The 19755-nt window shown below is 37.6% G+C and overlaps 2 protein-coding genes across 5 annotated transcripts in view; both read right to left on the reverse strand.

Annotated features, from left to right (window-relative positions):
- Positions 1-1790, reverse strand: part of CSDE1 (cold shock domain containing E1) — a 35353-nt gene extending 33563 nt beyond the window's left edge. For all 4 annotated transcript variants that reach the window (XM_031457872.2, XM_064488865.1, XM_010980713.3 and 1 more), the window contains exon 1: positions 1673-1790. The gene's annotated coding sequence lies outside the window, so the exon portion shown is untranslated. The remainder of the gene's footprint in view (positions 1-1672) is intronic.
- Positions 1791-10082: 8292 nt separating this feature from the next.
- On the reverse strand, positions 10083-16804 carry SIKE1 (suppressor of IKBKE 1). Its single transcript, XM_031457873.2, has 5 exons — positions 16558-16804; positions 16219-16324; positions 15211-15353; positions 13793-13906; positions 10083-12174 (listed from the first exon to the last, which is right to left on the reverse strand). Exons 1-5 carry the CDS (start codon positions 16714-16716, stop codon positions 12073-12075), a joined length of 624 nt encoding a protein of 207 aa, XP_031313733.1. The 5' UTR covers positions 16717-16804; the 3' UTR covers positions 10083-12072.
- Positions 16805-19755: the final 2951 nt, after the last annotated feature.

Here is a 19755-nt window from a genome sequence, read left to right on the forward strand (position 1 = left end):
AGCTGCAAAATCACTCAAACCACTTCCATCTCTTTTATTTTGGGCCTATGGCTAAAAGGAAAAAAGAAACAAGGCTGAAAATTTATCAAGATTTTATGACTCAGGCATATATGCCTATTCAAGTATATAAAACCCCTCCTTACCCACATCAAGAATACCCAATATTGGTTAGTACCAAAAGGGTACCAAGGTATTATATCGCCCCTCAACGTAGTATTGAAAATGCTTACCTTCTGGAAACTCGAAAATTACTCAGCGTTTTGATATAGAATAACTTGTACTAGTGGACTACAGTTTGGTTCCTACATTTTTACAGATTGGTAGCTCCGGACAAGAGCTGTCAGTTTGTACCATTCTGATAAAAAACTAAATCTTTTACAGGATATATATAGATTTCAAGATTTGCCTATCACAGTGCCTTTGGGCATCCTCCCTCCCTCTCCACCCTGTCTCCCAACTGTTTTAAAGACGGTCACACTCTTTCGCTCATTTTAGGTGCAAAACAAGGAAATTACCTCGCACAACAACGTTCAGATTTTTGTATTTGCAGACTGAAGGCTGTTTTAGAGAGTGTTCCCTGCCTCACTTGTGAGTCAAGCAATAAAGGAGACATCTGGGTGCTTCTAGAGGAAAATTTTAAAAGCAAAAAGAACCGTGGAATTAAGATTTCGTACTGATGGAATACCGGATAGTAAAAACCTCGAAAGTGTCTCCGACCAGGGCTCTAAAAAACTAACTCTATATAGAATGACGAAGCCAAGCCGTTCATTGCACAATGTGGGCCAGGCTCTTGCACCATAAGAATCGGAGAAGGTGGTCAGGAGAACTCGACTGGGTTCTCACATAACAGAGTTCGCCCTAACCCCAGGACAGAGCGGGTAAAGCCATGCGCCTAAGTTCATTTAGGGAGCTGGTTCCTTTTCTCAAGAAACCGAAGGGAAGATTTAGAGGAAGGCTGGGTGTCGAGACCCAAGATAGACAGCTGTAGCTGAATGGAAGGATGACAATTCGGCCGCGCTACTGTGCAAGATGTGGCCGAAGAAAAGAGGTGTCTCTAAGCACTTAGACGGAGCGGGGTCTCAGCACATACACAAAGGAGGCGCCACTACCGCACTGCGCTCTGGTACTCGTAGTCAGGTCCTCAAGTAGGGGACGGCTAAGAAACTATCGGGTCCAGAGTAAAAGTAGGCCCGTATCCTCTGCCTCAGGCTCTTCCAGTCTCACACAAAGGACCGCACCACCATCCCCCTCGCCCCGCCCGCCGGGACTTGTAGTTCCCGTTTCCCCCACCAAGCCGCAGAGGAGGAAGGAGCCAGACTACAACTCCCAGCAGCCTCCGCGCCCAATCCCCGCACCCCTACCTCCATCTTGGCTGCGGTCGGAGCCTCCATTTTCGCTCCCTCCCCCCACTTCAGTCACCACTACCACCACCACGCGTGGCCGCCTGGCCTCGACTCTTCGCTTCGGCTCTGCAGCCTGACGTGAGGCCTAGACAGCTGAACCGGGGCCTCGTGGAAAAGCCCAGGGTAGAACTCACGGTGAGACCTTCCTTACCCGGAGCTCTAGGAGTACCCACCCTAACTCAGAAATCTCTCTCGTTTGTCTTGGTCTTCTCATCTGCCCTTAGCCTGGCTTCTTGCTACCCCCAGTTGGACCCTGAGGTCGTACTCACCCCAACAGCTCAGCGCCCCCTCTCCAGCGCCGCCATAAGCAGCACGGCCCGGTACGTAGGAATAAATCTCGCTTCTCTCGCGAGAGTTGCGGGCTCCGAGCGCGTGCACAGGCGGGAGGGGGTGGGGTGGAGCGTATCCCTAATACGCCTGCGCACGAGTGTTGAGTGACGCCAGCCAGTGCGCTTCGCTTAACCTCAACCAAGATGGTGTATGCGTTTTCCTATATTCCCTGCCCCGTAAACTGCGGGAAACGATCTCGGTGTTTACTGACTCTGTTGGGACGCAAGGGGCGGGGTGGCTTGTGACTTTCGGCGTCTCTGATCTTTGCCAATCTGAATACGCTTTAGGCAGCGAGACCGGGCTAAACCTTCAAGGCGAGCAATTTGGAGGGCATATCAGGAATGTCATAGAAAGGAATTCTCTTCCCAGCGATAATCCAGAAGCTCCCAAACTCCAGTTTCTCTTTACAAACAGTGCAAGGTTTCTTTCTCTTGTCTGCTACGTTAGAATGGAATTTTCATTAGCATAGAGTTAGGTTTTTAGCAAAATAATTTGGATGCCTTAAGTGAGAACTTTATCTCCCACAAGCTATATTGCTCGCAACAGACGAACAAGAGTGAGCAAGGCGGCATAATCATCAAAAAACAAACTCCTTCACCTGACCTTTCTAGTTACCAGTTCATCGTGTATCAGGTAATCAAAGAGGATGAATCAATAACCAAAAGGTTGAAATCAGGGCAAATGGATGATTCATCCAACGGGAAAAAGAGGGAAACAGGAAAATGGTTAATTCTAGCCACGGAAAAGTTCACTGAATTATCCCTTGCCAAACAATAGAGCAGCCCCCTCTGGTGAGAGGAAAGCTTTTCACAGATTCTGTGGCTCTTTCACTTGACAATTTTGGATGAAAAACAACCAGCCACGCTCCTAAGCACTCTCCCACCCACTTCATTTTCCCTTTCAACATATTTGTCCGACATCTCGTGTAAGTCATCACTGGGGTGTATATTGTAGTAACGACAAACGGACATGGTTCTGTCCTCAAAGAACTTACAGTCTAGCATCATTCAGTAATCACAAAAACCAAAATCTAAACATAAACATTGAAATAAATGCAATGAAGGAAATGTGCACAGTGTTATGAGAGTGTATAACCTTCACTTCTGAGCAAATCATCTTGAATTGTAGGAGGAGGCAGTATCGTACTTCTGATGTTTAGAGATTTTTCTCTCCACCTCTGTTGCTGTTGGTTTAATTCCGTACCACCTCCAAGCTGCCTCTAATGCCTTCCCATGCTTTCCCAGGCACAGATACGTGCTTCACTTTCAGTGCTTTCATAGCTCACTCTGTTGTAATTACTAGCTTATACTGATTAGTGATACTTTAGAACAGGGCCCATGACATTCATCTTTGCATCGCTGGTTCCTGACAGTGGCTGGCATAGACAACTGTCAAAAGCTTGTTGAATGAATACCACTGAACAACAGTGTGAGAAGCTGTTAGAAAGTAAAATGTTCTGTTGGGAAGTACAGAATGTAGATACATCAAACTAGCTGTTTTGTTTCCTCTGTCCAGTTCTTAAATCTGAAATTTCTTCTCCCCAGCAACGGATCTAGTTTGGATATTCTAATGTTACAGAGAAACTGCTCTGGGCTCTTGCAGTAGAAACAAGGTCATGTGAAGCTGGGCTAAAAGTAGAATTAGGTCTAAGAGCACACATTCTCAAATATCACAGCAATAGGAAATGTAAAAAATAATGGTCTCACTAAATTCTATAAATACAATTCCTATTAATAAGAATAAAGTCTCTATTTCTACCATCACACATAACTTCTAAAGACCTTCTTAAACTATGTAACTGTTTCATCATCCTCATTCTGATATGTCTCAATTGCCTTTAAATTCCTTCTTGATCCATAATTAGTATCAATCTATATTCAACACAAAATGCAAATATGTGTAAACCCAGAAGCATACATTTTAGCTCTAATGCATTAAGAAAGTAAAAGATGGAGTAATTTGATTTAAATGATTTATTCTTTCTGCAAGTACCACCCACAGAAGTAGATTTCATTTTAAGAAGGTCACATTTTAAGGCAATAATACTTTTTAGATTAATTCTGAAATCAAATTAAAAAAACAAAAGAATGTAAGTATCTTTTATGCTTATTTCTTTAAACCAAAGTTAATTAAAGCAGAAAATTGTCAAGTCACTTGGGGAACCATTTCCTATACAACAGCTAGTCATGGATTTGGGGAAGATATTTAGTCTACTAAGGAATAATCATCAGAATTTAAAATTGCATAAATTATTTTTGGTTGTTTATCATTCTGATTTTTCTTTCTGAGACACTTAAATAGACAATAAGATTGATTATGGTTGTGTGTTTTTTTCTCTGAATTATCATAAGCACATTTCTGTGAAGTCTACTTGAGAATCAAGAGTAAGTATCCTTTACGCATTTATAAGGTTTTCTTGAGCAGCGATGGATGAGATTTTTGTCAGTTCTCTGTGAATGATAAAAAATTAGTTCAATGTAGAGATTTTTTTTTAAGTAAGGCTAAATTGATTCAAGATTTAAGGACTTTTTATTCTGTCATTTTATCCTTCCTATCCTGGGAAGTTAATGGGAACTTCTTTTATAAAATTATGATAATTGCAGATGGTTAAGATTTCAGAACAGGAAAATACAATTTAGAGCAAAAACTTTCATAAAGAATAATTACTTCCAAGGAGGGAGAGTACAGCTCAAGTGGTAGAGCGTGTGCTTAGCATGCACAAGGTCCTGGGTTCAAGCCCCAGTACTGCCTCCGAAAAAAATAATAAATAAATAAACCTAACCACCACCCCCCCGAAAAACCCTAAATAAATAAAGTCACCTAGAAAATGTAAAGAAAAAAAAAGGAATGACTTTAAAAAAAAAAAAAGAATAATTACTTACAAAAGAATGTAAATAAGATTCCCAGAACTTTACAATCCAAAACTTTTTATTCATTAACAACCCCAAACAGTTAAAATGATTGTTTAAATGAGAATAATATATAAGAATAACAATTATGTAATAAAATATTCGAATACTCTTTAAATAAGAATAAGGCAAAAGCTTTATATAATGCTTCCCTTTAAAATGTCAGCATTGCACTTAATGGAAGAATTACGTGGACGTGCTAAGCTGCTGCACTACAAGTAATCAGCATAACATTTTTAGCTCTGGGAATCACCCAGAGGGAATTGTGGAACAAAAGCCTATTTTAAATTTAATTAAAAATAAAACCAGCTGCACTCAGAATAAAATCTAACACTTTTACAGTGAGTGACCTACAAGACCCTAAATGACCTAGTCCCCACTAAGCCTCTAACCCCTGGTTCACCATGATTCATTTCTACTGCCATTTTGGTTCCTCCAACATGGCAAATTTGCTCCTACTTCGGAATCCTTGCCTTGACTCATGCCTCTGCCTGAAATGCTCTTTCCCCAAATCATCACATATTTGGCACTTTCTCATCATTTATGTTTCAGCCCAAATATTATCACCTCACAAACATCTTTTCTGAAGTAAAAGTACCTACTATCACCATTACTCTCCATAATAATATTAGCTTGTTTTATTGTCTTTATAACATGTATTGCTATCCCAAATTAACACATTTATGAATTTAATTGTTTATTGCCTTGCTTCCTGAACAATAACATAAGCTTCAGTTCTCAGTTTGGTTCATCATTGTACCCCCTAAACCTAGGACAGTAAGTACTTAATAAATGATCATTGAATGAATGGATTACAGTTACTTAATTAAATCGAAGGCAATACTGATTGTGTGATACGTCATCATTTATGTACCAGCAAGAAGAAAATATGTTGCCATTTTCACTATGACTACTTTTATTACTTAGAATTTTATATTTATGAAAAGAGCTCTTTTAAACTTATTTAGACCTAGTTTTTTTAAATCATGTGTCACTCTTTTGTGTATATAAAGTTAAAAAAATACATAAGCAAAGTAAATTAAGATATTCCTAAAACTTCTTTACAAAGTCCAACTCTTCTGAATCTCTTTTTAGTAATAAGTTTGAACATATTTTAAAAATGCCATACATCAAGAGGCAGCATAGAAAAATAAAAAATCAACAGATTAGGAGAATATATATTTGCAAAATATAAATCCTGACAGTGTATTTGTATCATAAATATATAATAAATTAATACATGTCAATTGATAAGAAAAAAATCAAAGGAAAATGGAGGAAAGACTTGAGTGTTTATATTTTTAAAAAGCCCTGTACAGGCAAATAAACATTGAAATTATGTTCAGCCTTATTAGAAATCAGGAGAATGCATATTTGTTTTGAGATAATTTTAGACTTACAAAATTAGAAATATAGTTCCTATAAATCCTTCACCCAGTTTTCCATTATATTAATCTTACCACACCATAGAACAAATTTCAAAACTAGGAAATTAGTCTTGATGTGATAATAATAACCACAAAATTAATTTGGGTTTCATCAGTTTTTTTCCTCTAATATATTCATTTGCTATCCAAGCATCAAATCCAGGATCCTACCATACATTTAATTATGTCTCCTTAGTCTCTTCCATTCTATGACAGTTCCTTAGTTGTTCCTTGTCTTTCATAACTAGATGCTTTGAAACAACATTAGTCAGTTATTTTGCAAACATCCCTCAATTTGGTTTTATCTGTTCCCCTTTATGGCAACAGGAATCACTGCAGATGTAAATAAGATATTTAATCAGTTGGGTTAATCAAGAGGGAGCTTATTCTGTGTGGGCCTAACTTAGTCAGGTGAGCTCTTAAAAGGGAGTCTAGAGGTGGGAGACCTGGGAAGTGAAAGAGATGATCTCCTGTTGGCCTTGAAAACAGGCCTTGAAGGCCTGTGAGTTCTACACTTGCAAGGAAATGAATTGTGTCAGCAACCACATGGGCTTGGGAGAGGGCCCAGAGCCTTAGATGAGATGCTAGCTTCAGGTGACACTTTGATTTCAGCCTGTGAAATCCTCAGCAGAGAACCCAGTTCAGCCCTGCATGGACTTCTGACTTATAGAACCATAAAGATAGTAAGTGGAGGTGTTACTTTAAACTGCTGAATTTGTGGTGATTTGCAACAGGAAACTAATACAGCCATACTCTAAGTTCTTAGTCTGGCACGCTTGATTTTGTAAGAAGTGTTAATGGGAAGTTCACAGAAAACTGCTAAGCCCCCATTCCTTTCTCAGATAGTCTTTAGCTTGTTGACCAAAATATCGGGAGCTTGCCTTTGTCCAGTCATGCCACCAGGAATGCAAATCAATTTTGCTTATGCTTGGAATCAACCACACCACAACCCCGAGATGTGTAAGACATATCCCAATTTCAGAGACGCTGAAATATGAAATAAAAATGAATCTTAGCAGGGGAGAAAGGGGGTGGGGAGGGATAAATCAAGAGTTCAGGATTTGCAAATACTAACTACTATATATAGAATTGATAAACAACAAGGTCCTACTGTTTAGCATGGGGAACTATATTCAATACTTTGAAAAACAATAGGAAAAGGACTATATATATGTATAACTGAATCACTGTGTTGTATACCAGAAATTAACGCAATATTGTAAATTGACTATATGTCAATTAAAAAAATGAATCTTAGGATCAATAACATACAGAATTCCATTTCTAGGAGGCTAGATGAAATGTTGAGTGAATTGTAGTTCATTGAAGCCCCGAAGGTTCTACCTCCTCTTTAGCATTCTTGGAGAGTGACAAAAGAAAAAGCATCACCTGCTTTCCACTATGAAGATTAGCAGATAATACTCCTTAATTCACTCTGAAAGTTGCCATGAGACAACTGCAAACAGCAGAATATGAAATATGACTGCTTACAGTGAAATATTTCTAGTATCAATGAGGTAGATGGAGGGAGAATTAAAAATTAAGAGTCAGATATTAGCAAGGATTTTTTAAAATGTATATTTTTATTATTTTATATGTATGTATCCTTTAACAATATATTGTAGTCACAAGATGAAATCTTGTACAATGAAAACAAATGACAACTACATACAACAAAATGAATCTCAGAAACATAACGAGCGGGAAAAAATCAAATCCCAAGAGACTACTTTACAGTCTGATACCATTTTCATAGAGCTCAAAAAGGAACAACTAAAAAATGTCCCTTTAGGGTTACATACATATTTTAGGCCTTTTTACATGTGATAAAACTATGAAAAAGAGAGAGCAGAGGGGTAGGGAGAGAGGAGAGGAGCTCAAATACATAAATGTGAAGTATGGGTAATGTTCTGATTCTTAAATTAGGTGATGAATAATTATTATGCTTGGTAACTTATTTGCACATCACATTTATCCTTTGTGTCAAAAATTAATTAAAATATGTGCCAAATTATGCATAAAATGTAGACAAAATTTGTATTTGTATGGTTGCTTTTTAAATGATGCTTATTTTATCAATAAGTGTTCTTAATTATAGGCCATTCAGGTTAATTTAACAAAAAGTGATTTTATTAAAGGCTAATTAGTAATCCTCAGGATCTTCAGGACAGACAAAATACCAGAAGAGGCTACAAAGCCTCTAATCATTTCAGATAATTGCTTCAGTGAAGATTCCACTGTGTCCACTGTTGGGCAAACACTGCAGCTTTCACCTGACACTGGATGCAGTGTTGTCATTAAGCCACTTTTGCTGCTTTTCTGTGGAGCTAGATGTAGTTGCCAGTGTTGTGTCATGGCCTTTACTCAAAAAATTCTGCAGTTCCCTGGTTTAAGTCAGAGGTAGCTTTCCTGGCTGCAAAGGAGGCTGGGAAAACAAGTATCTTACACTTTCAGATTTTTTTTAGGAGAGAGGAAGGCTCTGTCTCATTAGGTGAGGGATTCCCTAAATATAGGGTAAGAGTTAGAATACTGGGCAGCCAAGAAGCAATGAAATGGCAGATGCGGAATGTCTTCCACAGCCCCTTCCTTGGCCACTCAGTATCAACAGACTCCTTCAGCTAATGCTTACTCTTGTTAAAAAACTATGCAATGCAAGAAGACTTGTGTCAGACATTGTTAGTTGCTTTCTCAATACTCTTTCCTCTTTGCTAATAGAATACTGATTTTATTTGGGGCAACTATATACCCTGCCTCCTTTGCTGCTAGAAGTGACCATTTAACAGGTCAGGCAAATAGGACAAGGAGAAATCTGGAATTTCTGGGAAAGCTTTGCTTTTCCTCATAAAAGGGAATACATGTAGCTGGCATAGGCCATTCCCTACCCTTCTCCCCCCTTTTTTTTCCTGCTTCATCATCTGGCACAGCAGCAGCCTTCTTACAACCACAAGAAAATAGCATGAAGGATGAAGAACAACATGCTAAGAAGGCAGATTTGAAAGGCAGAACTGCACCCTTTCCTGTACATAGTAAGGACCACTGATTAAGTATTGTTCCTTTCAGTTGCATGCATACATACTCTCAGCTACACCATTCCAGAAAACAGATGACAATTTGGTCTCATTAGTTAAGACTCCATTTATTAAATTCATGATATTTTCTAATATATGGGCTGCAGCGTTTCTTTTGCAGTATTCATAAAGATTTTGCTAATCAAGAACCACCTAAACTCTGAACAGTATTTGGCATTTAAAGGAATCTCAATGGTTAAGAATGTTTAAAAGTCTATCTGGGTTTAAATCTTGGTTTCAGTTTGGAAAAATAACATAACCTCCTTGCACCTGAGTATCTGTAAAATGAGGTACAGTTGAAATAGGGGTTACATAATAACTAGAAAGCACCACGCTTTCTAGTTCACCTACCCATTTTTGTCTCTACTGGATTCTCAAGTTGTAAATAGTCCCTCCTCTACTCTATACATCCTTGTATTGAATTTATCACATTATTTGCCTCCTCTACCAGATTTTTCTTCAAAAACAGTCAACGTCTCCCCCTCCTTTTTTAAATTTGTAATTCCAAATGTGTCCTTAGAAGTTATCTAGGATGATTATTAAAATACAAATTCCTAGGTTCCATTCCCAAATTTCCATTTCAGTAGGACAGCGAGCCACATTTGAGGAACACTGAAATAGACCTTCAATGTCTGAATCAAATTATGCATAATGTATTAATATAAAGTAATAAAGGTAAATATTGATAATATTTAAGCATTTTTTTAAGATACTTCTAAACTTTTAATTTTATAATTTGGCTTATAATCATATAATTAATGACTTCTAATCATGAGGAAACCTCTAAAGCCATTTCAGGAACAACTACTGGTAGAGTTATACTGCTGACTACATTGTGCTAATTACAAAGTATTTATGAAAACCCTTGTCTACTTAACAGGTTGCCATATAAGTGAAAAATAAACCTTTGCACTTCCTAGTAATTAGACTCATTACTGAATAAAATTAGCTGATATTCTCAAAATGAGATTTTTATTAAAAAAAATAAGTTTGTATTAAAATTTTGCAAACCAGTCAGGTTCCATCATCCACTGCAAAAGAAACTTTAATACCCACTCAAAGTCAAGAACATTCCTTCTTCTCTTCTATTTTCTAACTACATACTATTTTCATAGCATTAACACCAGCTAGAATTTATATTATGTAGGGTGCTGAGAGCTTTTGATTTGCCAGGGAGAAAAGTCAACATATAGATTATCCTGATACCTGAAATGTAAAGAACTTTACAAACAACTCTGAAGGAACATAAAGTAGAAAAAGGGACATATGTTACACTTTAGTGGGCCATTTGATTACTTTATCATTTTCACTGAAAACTGACCATGGCAGCTGACAAATGGCATAGGGTACCTGCCTCCTGAATGGAATTGTGGGACATACAGTGGCACTTAGGTTATATACGTCAAGGCAAATGGCTAGACTAAAAGTTTACTTACTCTTGGGAAGTGAGATTAAAAAAAATGCCCACATGTGGGGTGGAAGTATTTTGCAGAGCTTTGAATAGAAATTTGACAAATTCTAAAATGACATATACCAATTAATTCAGGCAAAGTCCACTAGTTTCACTGGGATCAGATGCTTTTAGGATATCTTGGACACATTTTGTTGTTTTGACTGGAGTTCTTTATGGCAGTACAAAAGGAAGTTTACACCACACAAGGCACTAACAAAAAACTCTAACGATTTGTCTCTCCCATGCAGAGTAGTACTTGGTGTTATTGGAAAACATTGACAGATTTAGCATTCATTATTTCAATTACTTCTGGGCAAACCTAGATTGATAGTATTACATGAAGTAATTTGTAAATTTGAAATGTGAGTAAACTGAGATGGGGGAATGAGTTCATAAGTGAGCCTAGCTGACCATTTAGAATTTGAATCTCAACATCGTTTTGTTGTCTGCACAGCACTATGACTGTAATAACTCTAATCAGGTGATAAAACTTTGCTTCCTGGTGAAAATTGGACCTAAAAAGAAAGCCAACTACTAGTACTAGTAATGAAAGACATCCAAGTAAGTGATAGTTCTTAATTATAAAACAGAAGTTATGTATAAATTAAATTATAGTATGTAGTACCTAAGAACTATGATGTGAATAAACCCACTATATGTACTTCACACTGGATAAACTACCCACGTTGAAGATTTCCTAGTAGGACAAAACTGAAAAATGGACTATTAATATCAAACAGAATAAATAAAAGCTACTTTTAGCATCTGAACTAATAGCACGTGTACACATACACACAGAGAACAAATTTCTCAGCATTCTTTGAACAATACAATGATTACACTACCACTAGAAAAAAACAGTTGACTTATTTTCAAGTATGTTTCCTGGGGACTAGCAATAGGTTCTCTCAAATTAAGAGTAAAGGCACTAGGCCATAAAGTGCCAACTCTTAGCACCAGAGAGACTTAAAACTTCATAAAAGGTGAATGACATGACAAGTTAGAGAATCTGGCAATCTACTTCTGTGGAATTGTATTATTTTTCTCAAATAGAAAAAAAAAACAATCCAAGTTTATGCCAAATAGATTTTAAAAGCTAATATCTTTTTAAAATTTTTTAGAATTGCAATTTACAAGCCTATATAAAATAAAATTGCTGGCTTATAATAAAATGCTCTAAGTTTCAGAGATATGAAAGGACAAAAATGAATTGAAAACAGTTTATATAAACCGAGGTCCCAGAAATGAAAATTAAAAGTAGTCTCTTAGAGAAAGGAATGGTGAAATTCTGTATTTTCACAAACACACCCAAAAACTGTTTTTGAGGACAGCTACTTTTGACTGAGAATTCTAACCTACCACTTGATACATTTAATCAACACTAAATCAAGTGTGAGGCAAGAGAGTGAATGGACGATATTTGAATAGAGAGGTAAGTTCCTTCCTTGATAAGCAATCTCCAGCGGTCATTCAGAAGTTGAATTATTTGATGGCTTGGGAAGCTGTGTCCACTGAGTTTTCCTTCCTAATGTGAAGAGACTCACTGCTGATGGACAATAATTCTCGAAGTTCCTTATTTTCAAGCTGGAAAAAAAAAGTATATGTTCATTTCAGTTATTTTGACTGTCAAATTGCATCAGAACACATTGTTCTGGGCCAGAAACAGAAAGCATATTATTTTAATTTTAAAAGGCTTAAAGAAACAGAAGAACTGAGAATTTCCTAAAATACTTATTTATTCATTTAAGAAGCATTTACTGAGTAATTTCTATATGCTGTGGATTAGGTCTACAAAGCAAAAAACAAGGTCCCTCTCCACTTGAGAAATTTCACTGCTTGTCAAACTCTTCATGGTTCCCACAAGTTTTACTATTGTTTCTTCTATCTTTCAAATTCCTAATAGTTTCACTCTCCTCAATATTCTCTCCAATGTCCTACACTTGGAGAAAGGAAGGAAAGGGAAGAATTATTGGACACACAGCCAGGTACCACGTCGCTGTCTTCCATATCTTATCTCATAACCATGTGTAGGGTAGGTACCATTGCCTACATCCATACTCTCCAGTGAGGACACTGGACACTGAGATGTGGACACTGAGATGAGGACACTGGGGCTCACAAAAGTCCAAAAACTTGTCCAAACTCAGACAACTTGGATGTGGTAATGCTAGGGTCTCAATCTGATGCCCAGGTTTCTTCCACTTAAACTATTAAGTAAACTTTGTCCTGCATGTCTTTTGGGCTGTTTCCGTAACTGAGGTAAATTAGGGGTGGTGTTGACAATGTCATTCTATCATTTTAACTAACTCCAAAATCCTACTTGATTTGCCACTCCTTTTGATTTCCACACAGGGCAGCTTGCACTGTTCATCCTCTCTGCAGGAAATTCTGGTAAACCAGAGTATTTTCAGGTTCCACCAAGAGTTAGAGCCCATGGTCATTATATCTGTGTCATATAAAGTGCTTCCCTTAATACTCTGTATCTCTCTCCTAGCACTTATATACCATTTGATACCAAAAAAGTACTAGTCTTATGCCTTTCACTAGATTCTGAGGAGGGGCCCTATCTCTTTCTCTCTGGTATTTCTCAAATGGCCCACGACAGCATCTTGTAATAAGGAACATTCAAATCATCTACTGTAATGGTTTTCCTTAATAATTGTAGGGGCACACTAACACCCTAGGCCTTTCTTTGTAAATTATTCCCATTTTAATCAAAATATTACATGAAAATAGCTTTTAAAAAATCAAGACTATAAGGTTTATAAAATAGCAGTCTCTTGGCTTTGTTTCCTAAAGGCAACCACTTCTAATATTTTTATCTATTTCTTTTGGTATTTCCATAATTCTAAATAATGTGCCCTGCACTGCTATTTCCTGATCATCAAGTTTAGACATTATCTATTTGAGTTTCTTTTATGGCAGATGAGGGTTTTAGCTCACATGTAATCTGTCCCTTCCACTCTCTCTACCCTCTTGATATAATACCTCAATTTCTAGCCAATACATAGTTCACATTTTCACTGTTTGCTGCTGATTACATTTCCTTTCTTGAAAAGGGCATGGAGGATGTGTTTTAATTTTAAATTAGAGCACACAGAAAACATCAATATATTGCAGTGATAGGATAGCAATGGTGTACCTTTCAGACTCTATGAAAACTCCCTAAGATATTGTGAACCTAAAGTAGAAACAATCTTACCTCTAACTGAGCTAGTTTTTCTTGAATCTTACAAAACTGGTCATCATCCATCTGAACAGCTTTCCTCATCACTTCTCCCATTTCACAGATTCTGTCAATCTGACTCTCAATTTCCTGTGAAGATAGGTGAAAATTTTTTTGTTGTTTTTTTTTGTTTTTTTTTTACAGATAGGAAGTTCATGAGAACATGTGCATTACGATGTTATAAGTTCATTTTGTCTATGCTACCGAGGTTACACAGGAGTTTCACTGTAATCCAAGTCCTCAGATGTAAAGCCGTAATAAAGTTATCTTGTGATAACTTGTGAATATCTTGTGATAACTTGTGAATAACTTGTGAATATCTTGTGATATTCATAGGTAATTTGTTTTCAAAAAATATAGCCACCCATTGGATGTTGGACAGTATCTCTAGTCCTCCCCAACATGGTCTAGCAGTTAGGATTCCTGGTTTTCACCCAGACAATATCTAAATGGCAGTTGAATTTAAATTTGAATACTTTCATTGGTAGGAAGCTTACCACATTCTAAGATACCTTATTCAATCTTTGGACATATCTCTTAGCAAGTTTCTCACATGAGCTAAACTGTCTCCTTCAAGGTTCAAGTTTTCTCCTCCAGACTACAGATAATAAAGTTTCTCATCCAGATGAAAGCCATTCACATATCTGAAATATCCCTGTACCCTATGACTTTAGTTAAAGTCAGTAAAATGTTTTCAATGGAAGCTAAAATGAAACTTATCTTTCATAAGTCCTACTGTAGCAAATAGTGAGGTGTCAATCTATTAATCCAGGATTAAATGATATAGTACATGTAAATGCACAATGACAACTGTGAAGCACTCTACAAACTTAAGAACAATTACTGGGTCTCCCAAATTAAATCATAAGCAACCAAAACTTAGAAACTATGTCATGTATTTTTTTTTAAACTATACCTCTCTCTCCTAACAACACAGTATGATGCTATGTAGTTCAGTTTAATAAAGGTTAGAGACAGCCTGCTATGTACCAGGTACTATGTTAGGGATTAAAGATGAATTCATGCTCTTTACAACAAAGGAGCTTACAATTTAGTGAAATGTATGATAATAATCACCCAAGTATTTACTGAGCACCTTAAACACTAATTGGCATGCTGTTTGGTGGAAGAACTAGGTATTCATTAACATCTTGAAAAGAGATCTTGGTGAGAGAGGGAGGAACTTCAGACTTACTCAAACAAAAAGCCCTAATAAGTCCCTTACCCACTTCTTTCTATTCATATTTTCACAAAGCTATATAAAAACCAACAGCAAATATGATAAACATGAAAGGAAAACAAGCTGACTTTTCTTCAAAAGCATGCACAGAATCTAAAACAATTTCAAGATTTTAATTCAGTTCATTTTGAATTTATTCATTAAAGATTCTTACTGCAGAGTGAGACTGGTGGGCTTTCAAGACTGGTTCAGCATCCACTGCTTTTTTAGCAACCATTAATTGTAACATCTGTTTCCGGTATTTGCTCATGATGAGTTCCAAAGCATCCTGGTGTTCCTCCAAGGAAACCCATAGCTCTATCAAAAAAATAAAATAACTTGGCAGTGATATCTGAGAGATAGCTCCGAAATCCAAACGTAAACAACTGGAATTTCATGACACTCAATGAGATATAATGAATCCAAAGTTGTAAATCCACAAAACTTTATAGTTACAGGCTATGTGAAAAATAACTTTCTAGGCAGAGGCAGTATAGTCTGGTAGAAATAACATGGGATGTGGCATCAGAAGACATGAATTTAAGTTCAGTTCTCTTGAGTTACGGTCTTACTACCCTTAAGCAAATCATTTAACCTTTCTGAGCCTATTTCTCATCTGCCTTATAATAAATACCTGGCTTATCTACACCAAAATGAAGACATAGGAATATAATGGGATGATATACGTGAAAGCCCTCTGTAAACCCATATACAAGTAACTATTCACGCTACTGTCAATAATAATGTATTCATCAAGCCCAAGAAAATACACCTGATGATAAAACTTAGTTCTTCCACCCTGCACAAGAACATTAAAAAACTTTAACCTTAGTTTTAATGTTTATTTCAATTAATATTTAAACACTAGAATTTAAGCCCTGGAAGATATTAACTCTTTTGTTATGCAAGCCTCCATCTGGAGACACCTAGATAAGTCATGCAGTAATTGAACTCTACTAAGCACCTCTTTGATAAGCTGCCTATACAAAACCAGACAGATGACCTTCAAAAGGGTAATGTAACAAACTGTTATTTACTGGGCCAGCACAAGATAACGTTCCTGTTAAAAGTACTGACCTGGAAGTAACATATAGCATGTGCGCTTTTGTGAACAGTTTGCAAGAACTTCTGAAATATTACTGGATAGTAGAAAATCATAACTACACAAAAAGGCCTGACTAACCTCTGTTTTCCTGCTGCAAGTCTCTAATCTGTGTATTCTCTTGGGACAGCAGAATGTGAGGTTTGTATTTGGACATGTCCTTTATATCGGATGCATCCTCTTGATACTGGACAAACAGAGACAGACTAATCGCGCCGTAAACAAAACAGCCGCAGGTGCAACTGAAGAGGTAGGAGGCAGAGCTCCAGGGCAGCTTTCTCAGCCCCGACCCCGCTGAAAGGTCTCACCGCCTCCCTCTAAGAGCAAGGAAAAATTCCGGGCCGAGTTCCCACTTTATCTCACCCTCCACCCGTCAAGTGCCCAGAACCTGAGGGCACGGGCCCCTACCCTCTGCCTGACCTGGTCTGGAAGCGCTGTCCCCGCCTCCCGCATAGCGGCCACCCTTCGGTGCAGCGCCGCCGACTGATCCACCAGCGACTCGGCGGCCGCATCGTGCTCCCGCAGCCTCTCCAGCAGCGTCTTAGCGTCTGTCAGAATCTTCTCGATGGTGCAGCTCATTGCAGCCGCAGGACCAGAGCCGCAGCACCGCTCACCTGTACGAACCAGTCAGCTCCTCCCTGAGCCAGGCTCAGTGTTACAGACGTCATTTCCGGGTGCGTTTTAAAGGCGCCTCGGTGGGAGCTGCGATGTGCGCTTGCGCAGTGGCAGCCTAGCCGGCAGTGACTCGCTTTAACCTGCGGCTTGCCTTGCAGCCTCGCCCTGTAGCCTCGCCCTGTGAAAGCCCGAGAGGCTTGCCCTTGCCACGCCCTTGGTTTCCTGTTCCCATGGCCCGGTGGTCAAGTTGAGTTATGGCTGGGCTCCTCCGAGTTTCTCCTTTCCTTACTGGTTTTGACTGATGTGGATTGTTACTTTGTCATCGTTGTTTTTTTGTTTTTTTTTTTTAATTTAAAAAAATTGTGGTAAAATACACAAAGTTTACAATGTTAACCATTTTTTAAAGGACAGTTCAGTATTAATGTATTAAGTGCATTCATATTGTTGTGCAACCATCACCACCATTTCTCTCTAGAACTTTTTTAATCCTGCAAAATTGAAACTGTACCCATTAAACTTTAACTCCCTTTTCTACCTTCCTCCCCTTTGGCGCCTGGCAACCTCTATTCTGCTTTCTGTCTCTATGAATTTGACTACTTTAGATACCCCATATAAGTGGAATCATATAAATCATAGTTGTCATTTTTGTGACTGGCTTATTTCATTTGGCATAATGTCCTCAAGGTTCATCCATGTACATAATTTCCTTCCTTTCTTAGGCTGAATTATACACACACACACACACACACACACACACATACATATATGTATACATATACACATACACACACCCACATATACATATATATTCCACATTTTGTTTATCAATTTATCCTTTGATAGATCCTTGGGTTGCTTCCACTTTTGGCTGTTGTGAATAATGCTGCGGTGAACACATGTATAAATATGTTTGAGTTCCTCCTTTAAATTTATTTTTGGGTATATACCCAGAAGTGGAATTACTGAGGTGTGTGGTAATTCCATTTTAAAAAATTTTGTGGAATAACCAAACTGTTTTCCACAGTGGCTGCACCATTTTACATTTTCACCAGCAGTGCGTAATTTCTCCACATCCAGTTTCTTCACATCCTTGCAGATATTTGCTATTCTGTCGGGTTTTTTAAATAGCCATTGTAATGGGTGTGAGATGGAGTGGTTATTTTCTGCTTGCCTATTTTTTTCTACTTTAATTCAATTATTAATTGAAAACAAATTTAACCAGAATAGCAATGACTTTTGTGCTATTTGTTATATTGGCTTGTGAGTTTACCTTGTCAAGCTTGTACGTCAAACTTTGTTCTTTTCCATTAATTACTTTAATAAATACTTTCGGAGAGCCTTCTTTGTATCAGGCACTGTTTAGTATCTGAGAATACAGCAGAGAATGACACAAGGTTGCCACCCTTAGGGAGTTTATACTGTAATAGGAGAAAGAGTTCATACTCTTAGAAATAATTGAAGGTAGTGACAGGATTAGGAACATGGTGAAAGGGGCAAGAGTGTCACAGCAGTAGTGAGAACTCAGAGAAGGGGATGGGGAGGAGAATTGGGCTTTTTACCTTTGTATTCCCAGCAGCTGGCACATGGAGACATTCAATAACTGTCAAGATGGGGAGATGGGGAAAAAGTTCAACAAAAATAATGAATCAGAACCATTGACCAACAGGGAAAAAAAAAAAAGAATGCAGAGACACAGAGGTAAAGAAATTTCATTCATTGATTAAAACAAAGCAAAAAGACTCTCCTTAAGTGATCTCTTTCACTTATTTGCCTTTAATTTCAATTCAATGATGGTAGTTCTCAAATCTACCTGTGTAGCCCAAATCTCTTTTATGAGCCTAGGATATTTATATTTGCTTGCTGATGGAATGTTTCCACAGGGACAACCTACAGGAACCACAGACTTAATATGGTTTAAAACCTGACTCATTATCTTTTTTTTTAAATTGAAGTACAGTCAGCTTACAATGTTGTGTCAATTTCTGGTGTACAACACAATACTTCAGTCATATAGGAACATACATATATTCGTTTTCATTTTCTTTTTCACCATAGGTTACTACAAGATATTGAATATATTTCCCTGTGCTCTACAGTATAAACTTGTTTGCTTCTAAACCTGCTCCTCTTCTTGTTTCAGTGAAGAGTACATTTGTATACCCATTTGCCCAAAATTCTGAAAGTCATCCTTTATTTTTCCTACTTATTCTTCAAACATAATGAATTACCAAAGCAATCTATCTCTTTTATATTTTTAAAACATTTTTCCTTCTTTGTATTCACACTGCTACTGGGTAGGTTGGGCTCTCATCCTTTCTCACCCAGATAAAGCAACAGTCTTCCAACCAGTCTTCTCCCAACCTCAAGTCATCTCCTTTAATAGCTTTCCCTCAAGGACACCACAACTTCTTACTGCCTTTTCAGTGGTGGGTAGTTATTCTTCTATGCCCCACCCAATTTAGGGCTGAGAACAAGGCTGGTCATTCTAATTCCCCAGTGACACTGTCAAGCAATTACTCTTACTTGCTTGTGTAAAACCTCCACTTTATTTGAGTCATCCAGCTGAAGAATCTTCTGTCTCTCCATATTGCTGTCAATTAATGACGTTCTACTTAGGTGTTTTCCTTTATTCATAGATTTGAGGAGTTGGCTTACAGTCTTTTTGATTATTCCATATTTTGCCCTCCTCTTGGGTGACTTTCATGTTCATGTGGACAATTCATCTAATGTTCTATCCTTCCTTGGCCTCCTCAGTTCTGGAGACATTCGTTTTATTTGACCATCCATGGCCACACCCTTAATGATTAACCAAAAATTGTTCCTCATCAGAAATTTAAAGCTTTAATGTCTAACTCTTTGACTGCAACCTTTGTTTTAGTCTATCCAGTTCTAGCAAAATTTTCTCCTGTTACTGTCTATGACCTCATCCAGCTCTTCTATTTCTGAATGTATACTTATTCTCCCTATCTGTGAAACTTTTTCCTTGCAGTATAATTTTTTTCC

The sequence above is a fragment of the Camelus dromedarius genome, chromosome 9 (assembly GCF_036321535.1).
Source record: "Camelus dromedarius isolate mCamDro1 chromosome 9, mCamDro1.pat, whole genome shotgun sequence".
NCBI lineage: Eukaryota > Metazoa > Chordata > Mammalia > Artiodactyla > Camelidae > Camelus > Camelus dromedarius.